This window comes from Mercenaria mercenaria, chromosome 1 (genome assembly GCF_021730395.1).
Source record: "Mercenaria mercenaria strain notata chromosome 1, MADL_Memer_1, whole genome shotgun sequence".
In the NCBI taxonomy this organism is placed as follows: Eukaryota; Metazoa; Mollusca; class Bivalvia; order Venerida; family Veneridae; genus Mercenaria; species Mercenaria mercenaria.
Window position 1 is genome coordinate 49,205,556 of NC_069361.1, and position 15,360 is coordinate 49,220,915.

The 15,360-nt window shown below is 32.8% G+C and overlaps 1 protein-coding gene across 3 annotated transcripts; it reads left to right on the forward strand.

The window, feature by feature from the left end:
- Positions 1-1,616: 1,616 nt before the first annotated feature.
- Positions 1,617-13,396, forward strand: LOC123538816 (uncharacterized). 3 transcript variants are annotated; one of them, XM_045323209.2, is made up of 8 exons: positions 1,617-1,859; positions 2,674-3,037; positions 3,725-4,036; positions 4,223-4,304; positions 6,726-6,877; positions 10,469-10,531; positions 11,277-11,345; positions 13,313-13,396. In XM_045323209.2, the coding sequence occupies exons 1-8, from the start codon at positions 1,857-1,859 to the stop codon at positions 13,369-13,371; spliced, it is 1,104 nt and encodes a 367-aa protein (XP_045179144.2). In that variant the 5' UTR covers positions 1,617-1,856; the 3' UTR covers positions 13,372-13,396. The 3 variants fall into 3 exon arrangements, with proteins under 3 accessions (XP_045179144.2, XP_053403001.1, XP_053403002.1); XM_053547026.1 differs by lacking the exon at positions 13,313-13,396 and having other exon boundaries at positions 11,277-11,892; XM_053547027.1 differs by lacking the exons at positions 1,617-1,859; positions 13,313-13,396 and adding an exon at positions 2,124-2,277 and having other exon boundaries at positions 11,277-11,896.
- Positions 13,397-15,360: the final 1,964 nt, after the last annotated feature.

Sequence of the window (15,360 nt, forward strand, 5' to 3'; positions counted from 1 at the left end):
TCTGAAATGCTTATACTTTAAAGCTTTAAAACTTTCTTATCTACACTTAATTCAGAACATGATAAAGTGGGGTACATGCGTGTTTGAACTTACGTCATATATCAAATTGTCAGCTTAAGAACATTGAAGTTTAACCATTAAATCTTTAGTTTGTTTGGCCCTCAACAGACGGTAGGTTTAGTTGTATAACACTAATTTTCTCAAAGATGTACAATTTTAAAATTGTACATCTTTCACATTCAGACAGTTTTCCATTCCCATATAAATCCAGAGATTACCAGTAACATAGTTGCACCAGGTACTGAAAAGAATGGTATAATACTAACCATTAAAATAGAAAATAATTTTATTTTATAAAATATATTTATGTCCATGAATTTGATTACGCTATGACCCCAAATTGAGCCACGCATAACAGTCTCTATATTGACCTGGGGCAAAAATTTCTTGCAGAAGGGGAATTTTTTCCCTTTAAACACTTTTCCTGACAGAGAATCAAATCAAAAACAGAAATATGAAATAAAAAAAACCATAGGAACACACCCTTGGTCATGAATTTTCTGCCTTGAAAGTCGGAAAATATTTGAAAAATCTACTTTTAAGGGCAGATAATTCGAGATCAACCCTGGGCACATATGGTTTTTGATATAATTTCTGTTTTAAACTTGATTCCCGGGACAGTACACAAAGTTTAAAAGGGAAAGGTCTGCCCGCAGGATTTGGTTTTTGCCCTATATTATAGGCAATGTGGCATTCCCCTTTTAAAGTAAAACCTAATCAGATTAAAAGGGACAAAAATGAGGAATGGACAAAACGTCAGAAAATGCTTTAAACGGTACGATGGCATATGTCACAATAAGAGCAAATATTTCAGCGAATAAAGGGAGGAAAACAAGGACGTAATGTCTGCGTAGTAAACAGAAGGCTATCTCAACCAATGGGTAGGATAATTTTACGGTGATTACTAGAGATATTTACAAACATGGGCAATAGGAGAAAGAACATTTTTTGTCTGGGGTTTGGTTTAAAGTAATTTGAATTTATATTTATGTTATGTTTATGTCGTTCAGAACATTTAACTTAGCGGAAAAATTTTACATGTTCTAAGCCTTGAGTTATCCACTCTTTATATGCTATAACTGGGGAAAAATTATTGAGTTTAATCAAAAATTTAAATACCTAAGACGGTTTATTACGTTAATTATAATAATTGTTATTATTAAAAACAGTTTTTTCTAATGATAATTCCCACATTTAGCTAAGGACATCCTGCACGAGCTGGGAGTCGAACATTTGCCTATTTAGATTCGACCATTTAAATATCTTTCATGTTTAAAGAACAACCTGCATGGGGACAAAAAAATATATTAAGGAGGTAATATACAAAATGTTTATCCTAGTATGCGTGGAAAAAAATTTGTCCTGCCTTACCTATAATGTTTTAAAATTTGTAATTGGAAAATTTTTTTTATTATGCCTCTCTGAAATATTTCTATCGAAACATTTTCTGACCCCTGTCATTCGGGTATTGTTTTACAGCGTTTAATGTTTTACTCTATTGCGTGTATCTATTTAAATATTAGGTGTAGACAATACTATAAAATACCTTTAACATTACATTGATAAGTGAGATTATTTTATTCTTAAACCTAAGTAAACATGGTAAAGGTCGATATAATTAAAAATATATAATGGATGTTAAACATGAGAAAAGTGATATTTAGTCGGTTTTATAACAATGAAAATGAGATGATTGTATTTTAATAGTGTAAGACAATTTTAATAGTGTAAGACATGAAAATACCATTAAAGAACTATAGTTGAAAGGAAATATAAAACGCCGAAGGATAATGTGAATGGTGAGAGGGGTTTATATACTATATTGAACAAATAATTTAAGATTAATTAATGAATAAATAAATAATAAAAATAAGATAAGTCAATCAATTGTCTTTACCGTTTCAATCTATTTATAATTCATACATCACCAAGGGAGTGTCCGCTGAAGTGTAAGGTTAAGATCGTTTTATCATGTCTTTTTTAATAAATGGGTTTACATATAAAGTAATCATTGGATAAATGCCAAGTCATAACTGGCCTGGACCAGTCTTATATCAATAATTTCTTGTATATTTCAGTTTCTAAATATCAATTTGTTTGCTTTAAGGTTGCAGTATTATTAGAGTATTTAGAGTATTAGGCAGTTAGCCTAACAAGTGTTGTCAGTACTAACCTGTTCTATGCAAATAACCTCCAACTTCCTCACATAAATTACAGGTGGAGTACACATAATTTCTTTAAAACTTAAATTTAAATTTATCTAATCGTCAAGGAGAACATGCCTCTCTAAGGGATTGAACTCACTACTCCGCGATCCGTAGATCTGGACTTTTTTATTGAGCTAACTGGAGGGAATTTTAAATACTAGGCAACCATAGAACAAGTGGCACATCATGTAGACATGTGTATAGATTGAGGACTAAAAAGTCTTAATAAGGCATATTTAAAAGCGTCAGATCATGTTTATAAGTTATCAAATTACGCAATTTTAAAAGTAATAGGCTTAAGCCTATTTCATATAATACTTATTCCATTTCGACAATGCCCGCGTTATGTAACACAAGTTATGACTGCATGCTGAACCTTTTTATATGATGGTCCTTTCAATTTCAGATGACAGTCCACGGCACGTTCGGCAGTTTGATATATAGTGTTGTATATATCGGATGTACACTATTATTTCTGTTGCCGGAGTTAGTTATTTGCTTAGAGTACTTGGAAGATGGAGAGAAACAAGTTTCAGATTTGGCATTAAATCTTAATGAACTTCCATATCGCAGATTTGAAGTGCTTAAACCATCGATGGACTGCAAATTTAGTAACTTGACCAGGTGCCATGTTAATCCGGACAAATTTTATGATTATCAGGAACGGTGCTTTAAATATTTGTGTCAACATAACGAGCAATACCGGTGCTTGAATGGCCCCAAGAATAGAACTATACATATATGTTTGCCTCTTGAGGAATGCCAGAAACGTAAGTTGAAAACTTTAGCTAAGTATCCGCGTTATATACTGGACATTAACAAATAATGAATTAATCAATTTAACTATGGAGTTATATAATTAGTGAAGATACAGCAATTTTACAACAGTGCCTTCTGTTGTATTGAAATCAAATAAATGGACTTAGAAAATAAATCTATAATCTGATATATTTAATATAATTAATTAGAACAAACTAAAGTATCGGGTACTTGATCTTTTATAATATATCCCGATTTGGTATGCTACTAATAATGTTACATACTTCTATTTAGTTAACAGCCACTAGAAGCGATTTCAGCAGTTTCAAGAGAGTAAATAATGCGATGAAATAACCAAAGCAGGTTGGGTTGACCAAGTACTAGTGTTATATACAGGCAGTGGGTTAGAGTTGAGGGGTGGTAAAATGACCAAATTGGGGAACAATAAGATGAATTTAGCTGGGACCTGTTTTCAATGGTTACTTGTTAAGACAGAACATCTCAGGTCATCCACTTTCCAATAATTCTGACACATCCTTATGGAGAAGTAAAGTTATCGGAAGGGCACAGATTAGAACTTGTAAAACCTGTATGTAATCAAGGAACACCTGGTAGGTCTACTGTAATGTTGTTATGAAGGGCGTTTAATTAAAAAATGGCAATTTTATCTACTAATGTCTTGTTTCTTATATTTTAAGGATCTCGAGATATAGCCACTTATGAAACAGCTGGGTCTGGGCATGTGAATGTATACAGAATTGACTGCCCAGCTGGTTACTTTCAGTCCAGTTTGAGGAATTGTTTTGACAAATGTGATAAGGACGAGTCCTTAGTAATAGTGATAAACGCTACAGGTCAGAAGCCTGCAATAGGATATTGTAACTCACAAAAAGGGTACTGTAACAGAAAAAATGTCTTCATGTTTGAGGTAGGTTCGACTGAAGACGAATGTATACACGCAAAATTGGATATGAAAATACAGTGCGACGCTGAAGAGGAATTATTGCCAAGTAAGCACACCATGTCAATTTATGTACAGTAAAAAAAAACTGTACAATATAAGTAAAGAATGACCATCATTGTTTCAATATCAAAATTAAAACTGAATAGTAAATCTTGAAGGGCAGTTTTTCGGTAATGATAATGAATTGATCATCTTATCATTGCATTGTCTTAATAAGATATTTTTGTTTAAGATTGCTCGTGTGTGTATAAATGCCAACGTGGTGAAAAGAGAGACTGGAGTGAAGCATTTATTTGTAGATCTACAGGAACAAGGTAGATACATTCGACGATAATTTTAGGGTGTATATTTACAAATTAGGTGAATTCAAAACTTTACATTTATCCTACCTCCATGCACAATAAGGGGTTAAATTGAGAGGTGTAATATGTTTTGCTTTATTATGTCATTCAATCTATCCTTATTGGGATTCTTTTTATTACCTAGCTTATGACGTTGTCAAGTCGTAAAAACTATAAACGTTTAGATATAATCGAAAACATTTTTACAACAAGGACACTAGAACAAAGCATTGAAGAAAATTGTTGAAAACGAAATAGAGCTATTGTAATGCCACTGTTTCCGTCGTCGAGTTTCCCACCAGTAATTCTCTAACGGATTTCAAATTTGGGTCATCTGGGACACTGAGTCTATTATAGAAAAACCTAGTTAACACTAAAGAGGGCACGACTTGTACCTTATCTTCATTACACTTTTTCAGAATGTTAGCTTCTATGAGATCTACATTAGATTTAAAACTGCTTTACTTGATGTCTTAAACTAGGTCACTAGGTTAAATAATAGAAATCCTTGTTAGCACTCTAGACAACACGCTTTCTACTTTATCATCAGAAAATTTTGGCAATATGTTTGTCTCAATGAAATCTATTAATGTTTTAAACTGGGTTATGTAAATTAAATTCAAGGTCAAGTTAGCAACACACTGGAAGCTTTGTCAGAATGTGAGTGGCTTGAAACTGGATTAACTAAGGTCAAGAACTAATTAACTAGGCCAAATCATAGTGAAATCTGCTAAAACTCAAAAGGCAACATTTTCTACCTAACCTTTATAAGACTTTGAAGAATAATTGTCTTTTTCAAATCTAGCAAAAAGACCTGTCGCTTGGGAAAAACTGTGTCAAAATGTCAGTTTATTGATTTTTTTGGTAATGATCTACCTGCTTTACATAACGCATGGTTAGAGTGACTCTTTGTTTAAATGAAATATAGGCCCCACAGGAATAGGTAAGAACTAGGTCAGGTAAGCGATACATGACCTTTAGGGCCCTCTTGTATTTTTGGTTACCTTATTTATGCTAAATAGGCAGTTGTTGTACCATGTGGTTGTTATTATTGTAGCTAATGCTAAATGAATGTTTTGCTGTGCTGTTTGCTTATAAAAAATAAATCAGTGAAGCAACTTAAATAAGGAACAGACCTTGTTTTGTGCAGTGCAGTCTGTAGAACAGTCACCACACCCAATGCAAATCGATCTGCCAAGTTATCCATTAACCAAAAGTATGAAGTTGGTGAATCTCAATCAGTACATTTTCTTCGTCATAACTTTAGACTAAAGACAGTAAGCTTATATTCTTTCATTCCTTCCCTAGATAAATGTAAACTAGTTTATCTATCGTTTATGAAGTGCATAAATAGGCGGACTAACGGTTTAGTCAGATTGAGGTAATAATGATCAGATTGGCCTATACATAGTTATCATAGGGATGTGAATCGGAGACGATTTTATTTAACATCCTTGATCAATGGTATCTTTATGAATTATGAAGTATTTAAGTATGAAGGTATGCCTATTCACACTTTCATTAAACTTATCTCCTAAAATAACAAACTGTAAATTGTGTTGGAGGTTAATGCAAAAATATATTGCGGACCGATGTCTGTCTGTATAATACGTGTTAAATTGTAGGGTAAAATTTCAGCTTCACTTTAATTCATGGAATATATATACATATTAATTCGTAGAATTGTTAGTAATATGGTTTTCCAGATGTGATATATTTATAGCCTACACCTAATTTATATATCCATTTGCACTGTCTTAACTTCCATCACATATTATTTTTAATGACCCAGTTTAGATTTACTTAATATATGCTGCTGTTGATATGATGATTTTAGATAATAATTATCAATAGTTGATCAAGATAGAATAATGGTATTGAAAAAAGTGTGTTGACCTCAAGTCGTTTGACGTTTAATAGCAATAGCTTAAGTTTTACATGTGGCTAGAAACTGATTTAATCAAAGTCGATTGATATTTAACTAGTGAAGTTCATAACGGTTACATGTACAAGCTGTGGGTTCTAACAAATAACGTGGAAATTTAGCTGACAATTTGCTTTCTGAAAGAGATTTCTCAAACTTTGATAACGTTAGGTGTTACTTGACAACTTAACTTTTGAAAACTTGGTCCGTTGAAAAAAGAAGGCCAATTATAATGTTTTAGCTTAATTGTATTGACGACATGACCTACAGAAGTGCAATGTTCAAACATAGTCAAATGAAATAAATTAAAACTTTTATAATATATTTCAAATATTTTTTCACAAACTGTGTTGTTCATGTTTATTTAAGCTGTAAAAATGTAATCGGTCATCTCTTTTGAAACAAGGACTACAGAGTTCCGCAACATTAAATAATACCTACATTTTGTATTTGTTCTTTTGTTTAAATAGCGTCAGAAACCACGTAAGTACTGAAGATGTTACTGAAGTGCCTACAACTGCCAGCCAACAAACTAGCTACCAGACTAGTCAAAAAGTAATCACTGGTATGCACATCCTTGACGATGAACTTTCCGTGAAAGATGACATGAAACAAAATACAGGTACAATGAAATTTTCTATGTAAATATTAAAACCTTTTTCAATTTCAAGATATCCAGTTTTCAATAGAACGTAATCGACCAAATTCTGACAGTACATAAAAACACATGAAGGTTTTACTGGTTACACATGTGGCAATCACAGTTTCGATATTCTCGTCGTACTCCGTCACCTGAAAACTGTTTTGATTCGCAAAAAGGATATCGATACGAAAAGTGCATGAAAAGAGTGGTGCAAAAAAATTCCACGATCCCAGTCAACGGAATGCTACACGTTTTCATTTTCTATGGAGTAAGCAAAGTCATTACGCAGTAAATCAATATCTTGGGCTTGTTTTCACATGACAAATATATGTCTCTGACCGCTTACCAAAGGACGTACACTTGCCATAAATTAAGGACCATAACTCTTGTGAAAATCATTGAACTATAGTATTTCAACAAAATAAAAAATAGGCCTGGTACTGATCGCTACTGTATTGTTTGCTGAAATTCCAGTTAGTTATATAGTAAAAGTTGCACAGACATAATTGAATATGACAAATCAATAGTCATTATACGGCTGAAAATCAAAGAACCGGGAGATACAACCGATAATATGCACAATTATGCTTGGCACTGATCAGTCCTGTAATGTTTAGTAGAAATTCACATAATAAGATCGAGAAGTAACACATCATAAAATTTGACGAATCAAGTACAATTACTCAGTTGAAAATTATGAAGACAATAGGCAGAACTAGGGTTGACAATAATCATTTTTGTGAAGTTTTATGTAATTGCATCGTGGTGGTATCGGTATAAATGCGCAGACAAGTTAAAATACGGTCATATCTTCAATGAAATCCACTGAACTAGAACATGTCGTCAATAAGCACAAACGCGGCTGCGCACTGATCCCTCCTGTAAGGTTTAGTGGATATTGAAGTGGACAAAACATAACATTTGACGAATCAAGGGCTTTAACTCTTAACTATTCAATGACAGTAAATCGCCGATCTGGAAAATGAAGATTATATACGCAACTGGGCCTTACAGCAATATCTGTGATGAAGTTAGGTGTAAATTCACCCCGTGATTGTGTCGACAAATTTTGTGACTGGCAAACTCACAGACAGACGGACAGCCCAATATTAATATGTTTCCCCCACTACATGATTAAGACATAAATTAATATTAAACAAATATTAGCCATGTGCATTATTTCCAAACAAATAAATTAATTGCGCGTCTTTATGCACTTATTTATGGACGCAGAACGCATGTTTCTTTAAAGAATTCAAAAAACGATATTTTAATGTTTGGTTCGTTTAAGATGAATGCTTTAAAATTTGGTAGTATAAACTATGAATGAGATAATATGTGTGGGGTGATAGACTACACTTAAACATGGATTTACTGGAGTGTTAAGTTGTAAACAGATAGAAGTCACGTTCACTATGGTTGTAAGTTTGTAAATTATTGCGTGATCTGATTTGTACCTTCATATCTATTTTAGCTGTCTGATACAAATACTGAAATAAGTTATTAAGATAAAGGCTTTATTTGTTTATACTCGCACTTTAAACATAATCCACACCGCTCGTACGTTTAAAACTCCATTAATAATAGATACAAGGCTTGCGTTTTGTTAACGCTAGTCAGCAGCCCGTTTATTATGCTCATGTTCAATATTACTGAGACAAACAGATCTGTGAAGTACATACACTGGACCAGGAATACCTTCGAGAATCTAAATGTATATATTGCAATGACTGGTTCTCAGCCTGCCAATGCTATTACCGCTCGATTGCTATGTTATTGTTCGCTATTTTTAAAACAAAATTTCAATCGAGATACCGACATGTCTGGAGATGCCCGTTATAAACGCTAGAAGCCAGATCACACAAAAGTTTTGTCCTAGATGATATAACTCAAGAAAGAAAAAGAACGAACAAGTTATCAGACGTGGTTACTTGTCCGTGAGCCAAATATTACTATGAAATTGGTACAATGAATCAAACGAATAAATTACAACTTTATGAATCAAACGAATAAATTACAGCTTTGTGCATTTCAGAACTATAGCAGGTAAATCTTTTTTATCACTAAGCAAGAATTAAAGTCTGTTTCTATTCCAGAAGTTCTAGTATAACATAACTCTGACTTGGCTCTAAAACGTTGTCTTTAGCTGTATGTTAAGCATGTCTAAGGTGTATTGTGCTATTTAAACGATTGTGTCGGTAGTATTGTATTCTAATACGGAGACTGTGTTTATTATATGGGATCATGTTTGTAAATATTGGTGTTGGCAGGCGCACTGTCTTCCAGTAATACAAATACGGTCCAGCCTTTATCATGTTTACTATGGTTATCTACAGGTGAGATGACAAAGGATATGGAACATACCTTAACAATTATGTTCTACAAATTCAAGTTATTCAATGTTACGGTTTGACATGTTTTATGCCGTGAAGAAGTAATGATTTATATCCGTGTAATTTTTATAATAGCGTACAAATTACAAATAAAAGGAGAGTTCTCAAATGAAGAGAATTTTTACAGTATTTAGAATCTTTTAGGACAGTCTAGATATGAAACTCACTTTAGCTTTACAATTCAAAATGATCGAATATGAAAACGTGGTTTCACAGTATACTTCCGGTTAAATGTAGTCTGTATGGACTGCTGCCAGTTTATATCTCTGATTAAGATAATATCATATCTATCATTACTTAATGTTGGTATTTTTTGTTTGGTTTGTGTTTGGTTTGTTGGTAGATTTTTTTTTAAAAAACTCCCAAAGAAGGTAACGGTTTCTTGATAACCATCATGCATGTAGAGTCTGTTCATCATTAATTTCAAATACATTCTTTTATTTTAAATCTGCAAAACTGTCATTCATTTCAAAATAATTTTAGTAAGGGTAGGGATTTTTGAAGCGGCTTAAGTTTGTTGAGCACAATACCTTCTTAAATACACACAAGCATCGTGCGTCACGTCAAAAAATCACGATAAGCAACATTATAATTTGATAAAAGTAACAAAACATGTTATTGTACACACTATCAAATAACAATTGAAATAAAATTATTCACGTTGGCAAGAGTAGATGATCCTTTATACGTTTCTATTCGCTTTTTATTCTTAATGGCTTAAGTTCAGACTAATTTAAATGTGTACATAAACCTCAAAATCTATAATCGTAATATTATTGAAAATTGTTTGTTTGTTGCAACGAACGGCTTTATTTTATAACCTTATTTCAAAATCTAATTCTTCTTAACTTTCCATTTCATTGTTACTCACTACCTATCCCAACGATACGCTCCTATTCATATACTGACTGTACACTGTACATGTACATGTAGATATAAGATTATTTGAATACAAGAGACTCCAATTTTATCTAATCATACATTGTGTAAGAACTTGTTTATATTGATTTATAGATTTATTGTATGCTCATATGTAGCACACATATCTTAAGTAAGGAAGTGATTTAATTTGCTTTGTAATGAATGCAACATATTATTTGTTCTCAGTACCTTCTTTGTAGTTTCTTTAGGAAATAGTTCAAGTTTTAGTAATTATATTGATATTATGAAATTTCAGATGATCTTCAAAGTAGCAAAACAATCGTGACAGTAGGTGCCGAGCTAATTGGTGTAATTGCAGGTAAATACATTGTGAACTAACTGGATTCTTACCGGGTCCAATTTGGTAGACAAAATATACTTAAACTTCAATTCTCAAAAGGCGAAGTCGAGGACAAAATTGAACATAGTTTTAATGAGTTTTAAATGTGGTGCCCTGACGTGATTTTTTACTTGTGACACGGTTTGATGTTGATGTACTCATTATTAAAATTTGATATATTGCCTAAAACTTTAAGTGAGGTTGTGATGCATTTGTTAAAATATGTATGAGCTTAAGTCGGCGTTAAAATCTAGAAATGAAAGATAAATGCTGTACATGTAAGAAGATGCAAAATATATCATCATGTCGTAAGCCGATTATCAGGTTTTGGTGATGGCTATGGCCATGAAATACCTTAAGCAAAAACATAAAAGGGGCCGGGTGTGTGTGATAATGTTATGATAATCGTTCGGGTATGCAAACGATTTTCGATATTTGAGGAGATAAATAACTTCTTTTTGTTTGCACCAGATAAGATGCCCGCTCATACTGCTTTAGCTGTTTTACATATAAATTGAAATTCATTTAGTATAAAAATACACTTCTGATTAGAGACAGTGTTGGAAAGACTTCATTTTTTTTGAAAAATATAGCTCGATCGGTGTATAAATTGCTTAGCTTAGAGTTTATAGAATTCCAAACCTATAAGGTTTTAAATTGTATATCTATGTAATATGTAAAATACTTTATAATAGCTAATAAATTATCTTTTTTTTTATTGCAGGCATGTGTGCATTTGCAAGTATTGTCGTTGGCTTAGTTATGTACTACAAGTACAGGCATCAAGGACGAGGTATGACATTTAATGGAATCATTCTAATTCAAGAATACTCCCCTTTGCTGCGGGAGGTAGAATCATTCTATGGTATCGTTTTCTCTGAATAAGCATTAGTTAAATTAAATGTGTTTCATATTTAAATTCGTATACATCTTGTTATAATATGTATCTAAATAATAATTTTGTTTCTTGGAATTGTTTTATTGCAAGCGAAATTTATGCTTTGTTTTTACTTGTATGAACACAAAAATATGAGGGTCGTTATTGATGATTTACAATTTGCAGTAGTATAAGCTTGAGTGCTATTTAAAGGAATTAATAAAACATCTGCGGAAAGATATTTTGGGAGCACAGAACACAAGCATGAGCAAAATATAACAGACTCTCTTTTACTGAGTCTATTATGTGAAGGACTGAAATGTGCATCAAGCCTCCCCACTCTCCTACAAAGCACAAGATTAAGCGGAGTTCTGTCATAGTAAAAATGAATATATGTCTGCTTCAAAGGACATTAAACTAACGGTTGTGAAATTCATAACTATGATAAATTAAGTTCATGTGGGACTTTTTTTTCCGATCACCAACTGCATGTCTTTTTTTCCAAATTGCTGTCGTCTCGTTTAACATTTAACTTGATATTTTCTAGCAGCTGTTAGTTTTGATTTCATCTAAACAGTCAATTTATTACAAAAGACACGTTGCTTTATTATATAATGTTGTAAAGTAAGTATTGAAACATAGAAAACAAAGTCTATTTTGACCAAACGAATAAGTACATGTATCATTTTGTAAAAGTAAATCATTAATGATCGGCCTTCAAAAGTTACTGAGTATGTAACTTTCGAAAACGAGGTGACCTTGACTTATGGACTAATAATCCCAAAAGCGGAAGATAGGGTCGTCTACTGACAACATGCAATTATTCAATAATATTTAAAGGTTAAAGGTTAAAACAACAGATGTCATTTCCTTTGACATCTACCTTAAACCTACCGTTAAAAAGTTTGACGGCGCGGCTGTATGCACTTCCATTCGGAAACCTTTTTCAGGTTTCAGTTCACCTGGTGTTGACCTTCACATAACAATCCTTGAACATTCCTGATGATTCATAGTCCAAAGGTAATCATCCTGTAAGAGATGAAGGCCGTAGGTTTCAGCGATTCCTCATCAAATACAAAGTTAGAGATAACTGTTGTCATTATCTTGATTAAACAACTTCCAGATAAAATCATGGTCGATCCATTGATAATCAGTTTCCCTATGAGTTATGGCGGGTTTATATGCAGGATACCTGCCTCGTAATCAGTTTTTGTCTTAACATAACTACGAACTTTCCACTTGATCTACTGTTCGTCAAAATAAATGCACCCATTATTTGACTAATGGCAATTGTTTGTGAAATTATATGATTTTAGGCCGGAAGGTTTTATAGATTGACCGGAAATTTTGTCCAGCCTCTTGTCAACTTTGAGATTTGATCTTTGTCTTGTATAACAGTAAATGATAAAGGTCAACTACACGTCTACCGGTTATTGATTTTGGTAACTAATTACCTTATCCAAAAAAATAGAAAGTGTGGAAACTCCAAGCATTATTTCATGCCCTATGATTTATCCGCTTTTAAATTCAGACCATGTATACTTGTAGTTATAACCTGGCCTTGGACTCAAGCGTTTTTTTTCCTGTTTACATAAAATGTTTGTTTTTTTTTCAAAATCAGCATGTCGTTAGTATCACTGATACTGTGTAAGTACTTAGCCTTTTAATCTCTGATAGTATAGACTTGCCGACCAGAACCTAGTGAAAACACATCGACAGATTAGAACTCAGACTTTGTATGCATTTGTATTACGTAATCTATGAAATAAAACTTCTTATCTCTGAAAGTCTATGTCTTAAAGGACCAACAGTAAATCACTTTAAATCGTTTTAATGGGAAGTCAACTCCCGGTGATAGTTTAATATTTCGTTTTCATGTACAGGCACAACAACAAGACACGTTAGACGATCCAAAGTTGATATAGAAGAATCGTCAATTTAAATGCAAAAAACAATCGATACTCAGTTTTGAACTCATTGAAAACCCTTTTGCTGAAAAGCTTCAAGCTGTTTTCGGAGGTAATAACTAACGTGCATATCCCTGAGCAATGGAACATATCCAAGTAAGTGCCGTATTCTTACGTGAACTGTAATGCGTATGACTAACCAAGTAGGATATATGCACTATAAGGGTATTCTCCCTTGTCAGTATACTCCTGTATGTATGTCAGAATTTTACTTGTTGTGAAAATCTACAATTTACCTATTTATTTGTGTTTTTATACTCCCAATATAAAATCGATTGATACGGTTACTTTCTGAATGTGTCAAATTACAAGTATGTTATTTCATAATCAATTATGACATAAATCAATAGACTAACACATTTACATCCAAACTGAATAAATGCATACTGAGAGTTTGAGGTGAATAGTGTCGTAGTAGGTCCATAAGGCATATTTGTTCATTCTGGAACCCAATTTTAAATCAAATACACACTAAAAGAAATCACTAAAGGTGGTGTCTTTGTTTACATCTGTCTTGATTAAACTGGCTAACTACCTGCAAAAATTGTACAGTCAAAATAATGCATGTGTATTTACTCTTTATAATTGATCAAGCATTTTTCTTGATAGAATGTACTTTTTTAGTTTCTATTGTTCTGACAATTCGTTCATTAGTGAGTATGTAGTGTATTTTGTCCAGATATTACTGATTACTTGTGTTTAACTGGATTATTGACATTTATCATCACTTAAGAGCAAGAATGTATTTGCTCATGCTTACATTTTTCAAGATTCACTTCAGTGAAGGCTCCGACAGATCAAATATGACTAATCTTCAATTATTTGTACTTGAAGTGTCTGGATGAGGGTGGAATAAGCTCAGACGACCAAACAGCAGTTAAGGCGATTTTTGAGAAATAACACGATAGAAAGACATCAACAGGAGGAGGAGAAACAGTCTTTAAAAGACCCGGGCCCAGAATTATTATTTTTATTACATGTTTGACGTCATGGGAGTGTAAAAGAATTATATTATTTTGGTATGTGACCGGTGTAATAACATTTGAACGCTGCTGTCGTTCTAAGTGCAGAAGACGTCGGTCTAATAGACTTGGTCTAAGTATGATAGATAATGAAAGAAGATTTTTCGATGGTTTGGCAGACAAAGGCCAACATGTGCTAAAATATTACATATGTGTCTTTTCACATGTGGAAATTTAAAATAATATTAAGTTACTTCAGGATCTTGCCATTGTTGTGGTAATTGTGTTATTTATTACGGAACTGACGTTACCCTACAAGCTTGCCTTTATGTTATTATGTTGTTGATTTTATCTGTTCATTATAGTATCAACTTATTTATATGAAATTGTTCTGTTAATGGATAATACTTGCATGTATATCATATAGAATCTCATTCCAAGATATTATGGAAAAATGAAACCATATGTATTAAAAGTTCATTATCATTACAAATGTGGTTCCTTGAAACTGGAGGTGCAATTAACGTTGAAGTTACAAAATTACTTGATAATCTAAAACATAATTATTTTAAAAACATTGTAATTGCCGTTTATTTGGTACTCAGACTTCAAACAACCGCAGATAAACGAAATAAAACACGTTGTATTTTTAGAGAGATTGCAGGTGTTTTTGTCCTACTCCTTTTGTTTATTTGTTCCTTAAAGCGACTGGAATTAAAAGTCAGATGTCTTGGCTAAGGTCATCGTTACCTAATTTTTTGATAAACATTTACTTATAATACCATCTATTATACCAAACTTAGGTCCTGTCGTTGCCGTTAGGTCTAAAGTGATGGTCTAGATACCTTCTTGTAAGTACTGTACGAATTTTGTAGGCCAGCGATTTAATTCCCCAAGGACGAAAACGATAGACGCCAGTAAGGTAAAAAGGGAAAATATTTTTTTGTTTCTAGTCTTGGTTTGTCAACAAGTAATGCGAAATAAGTGAGGGCCCCGTGTTCT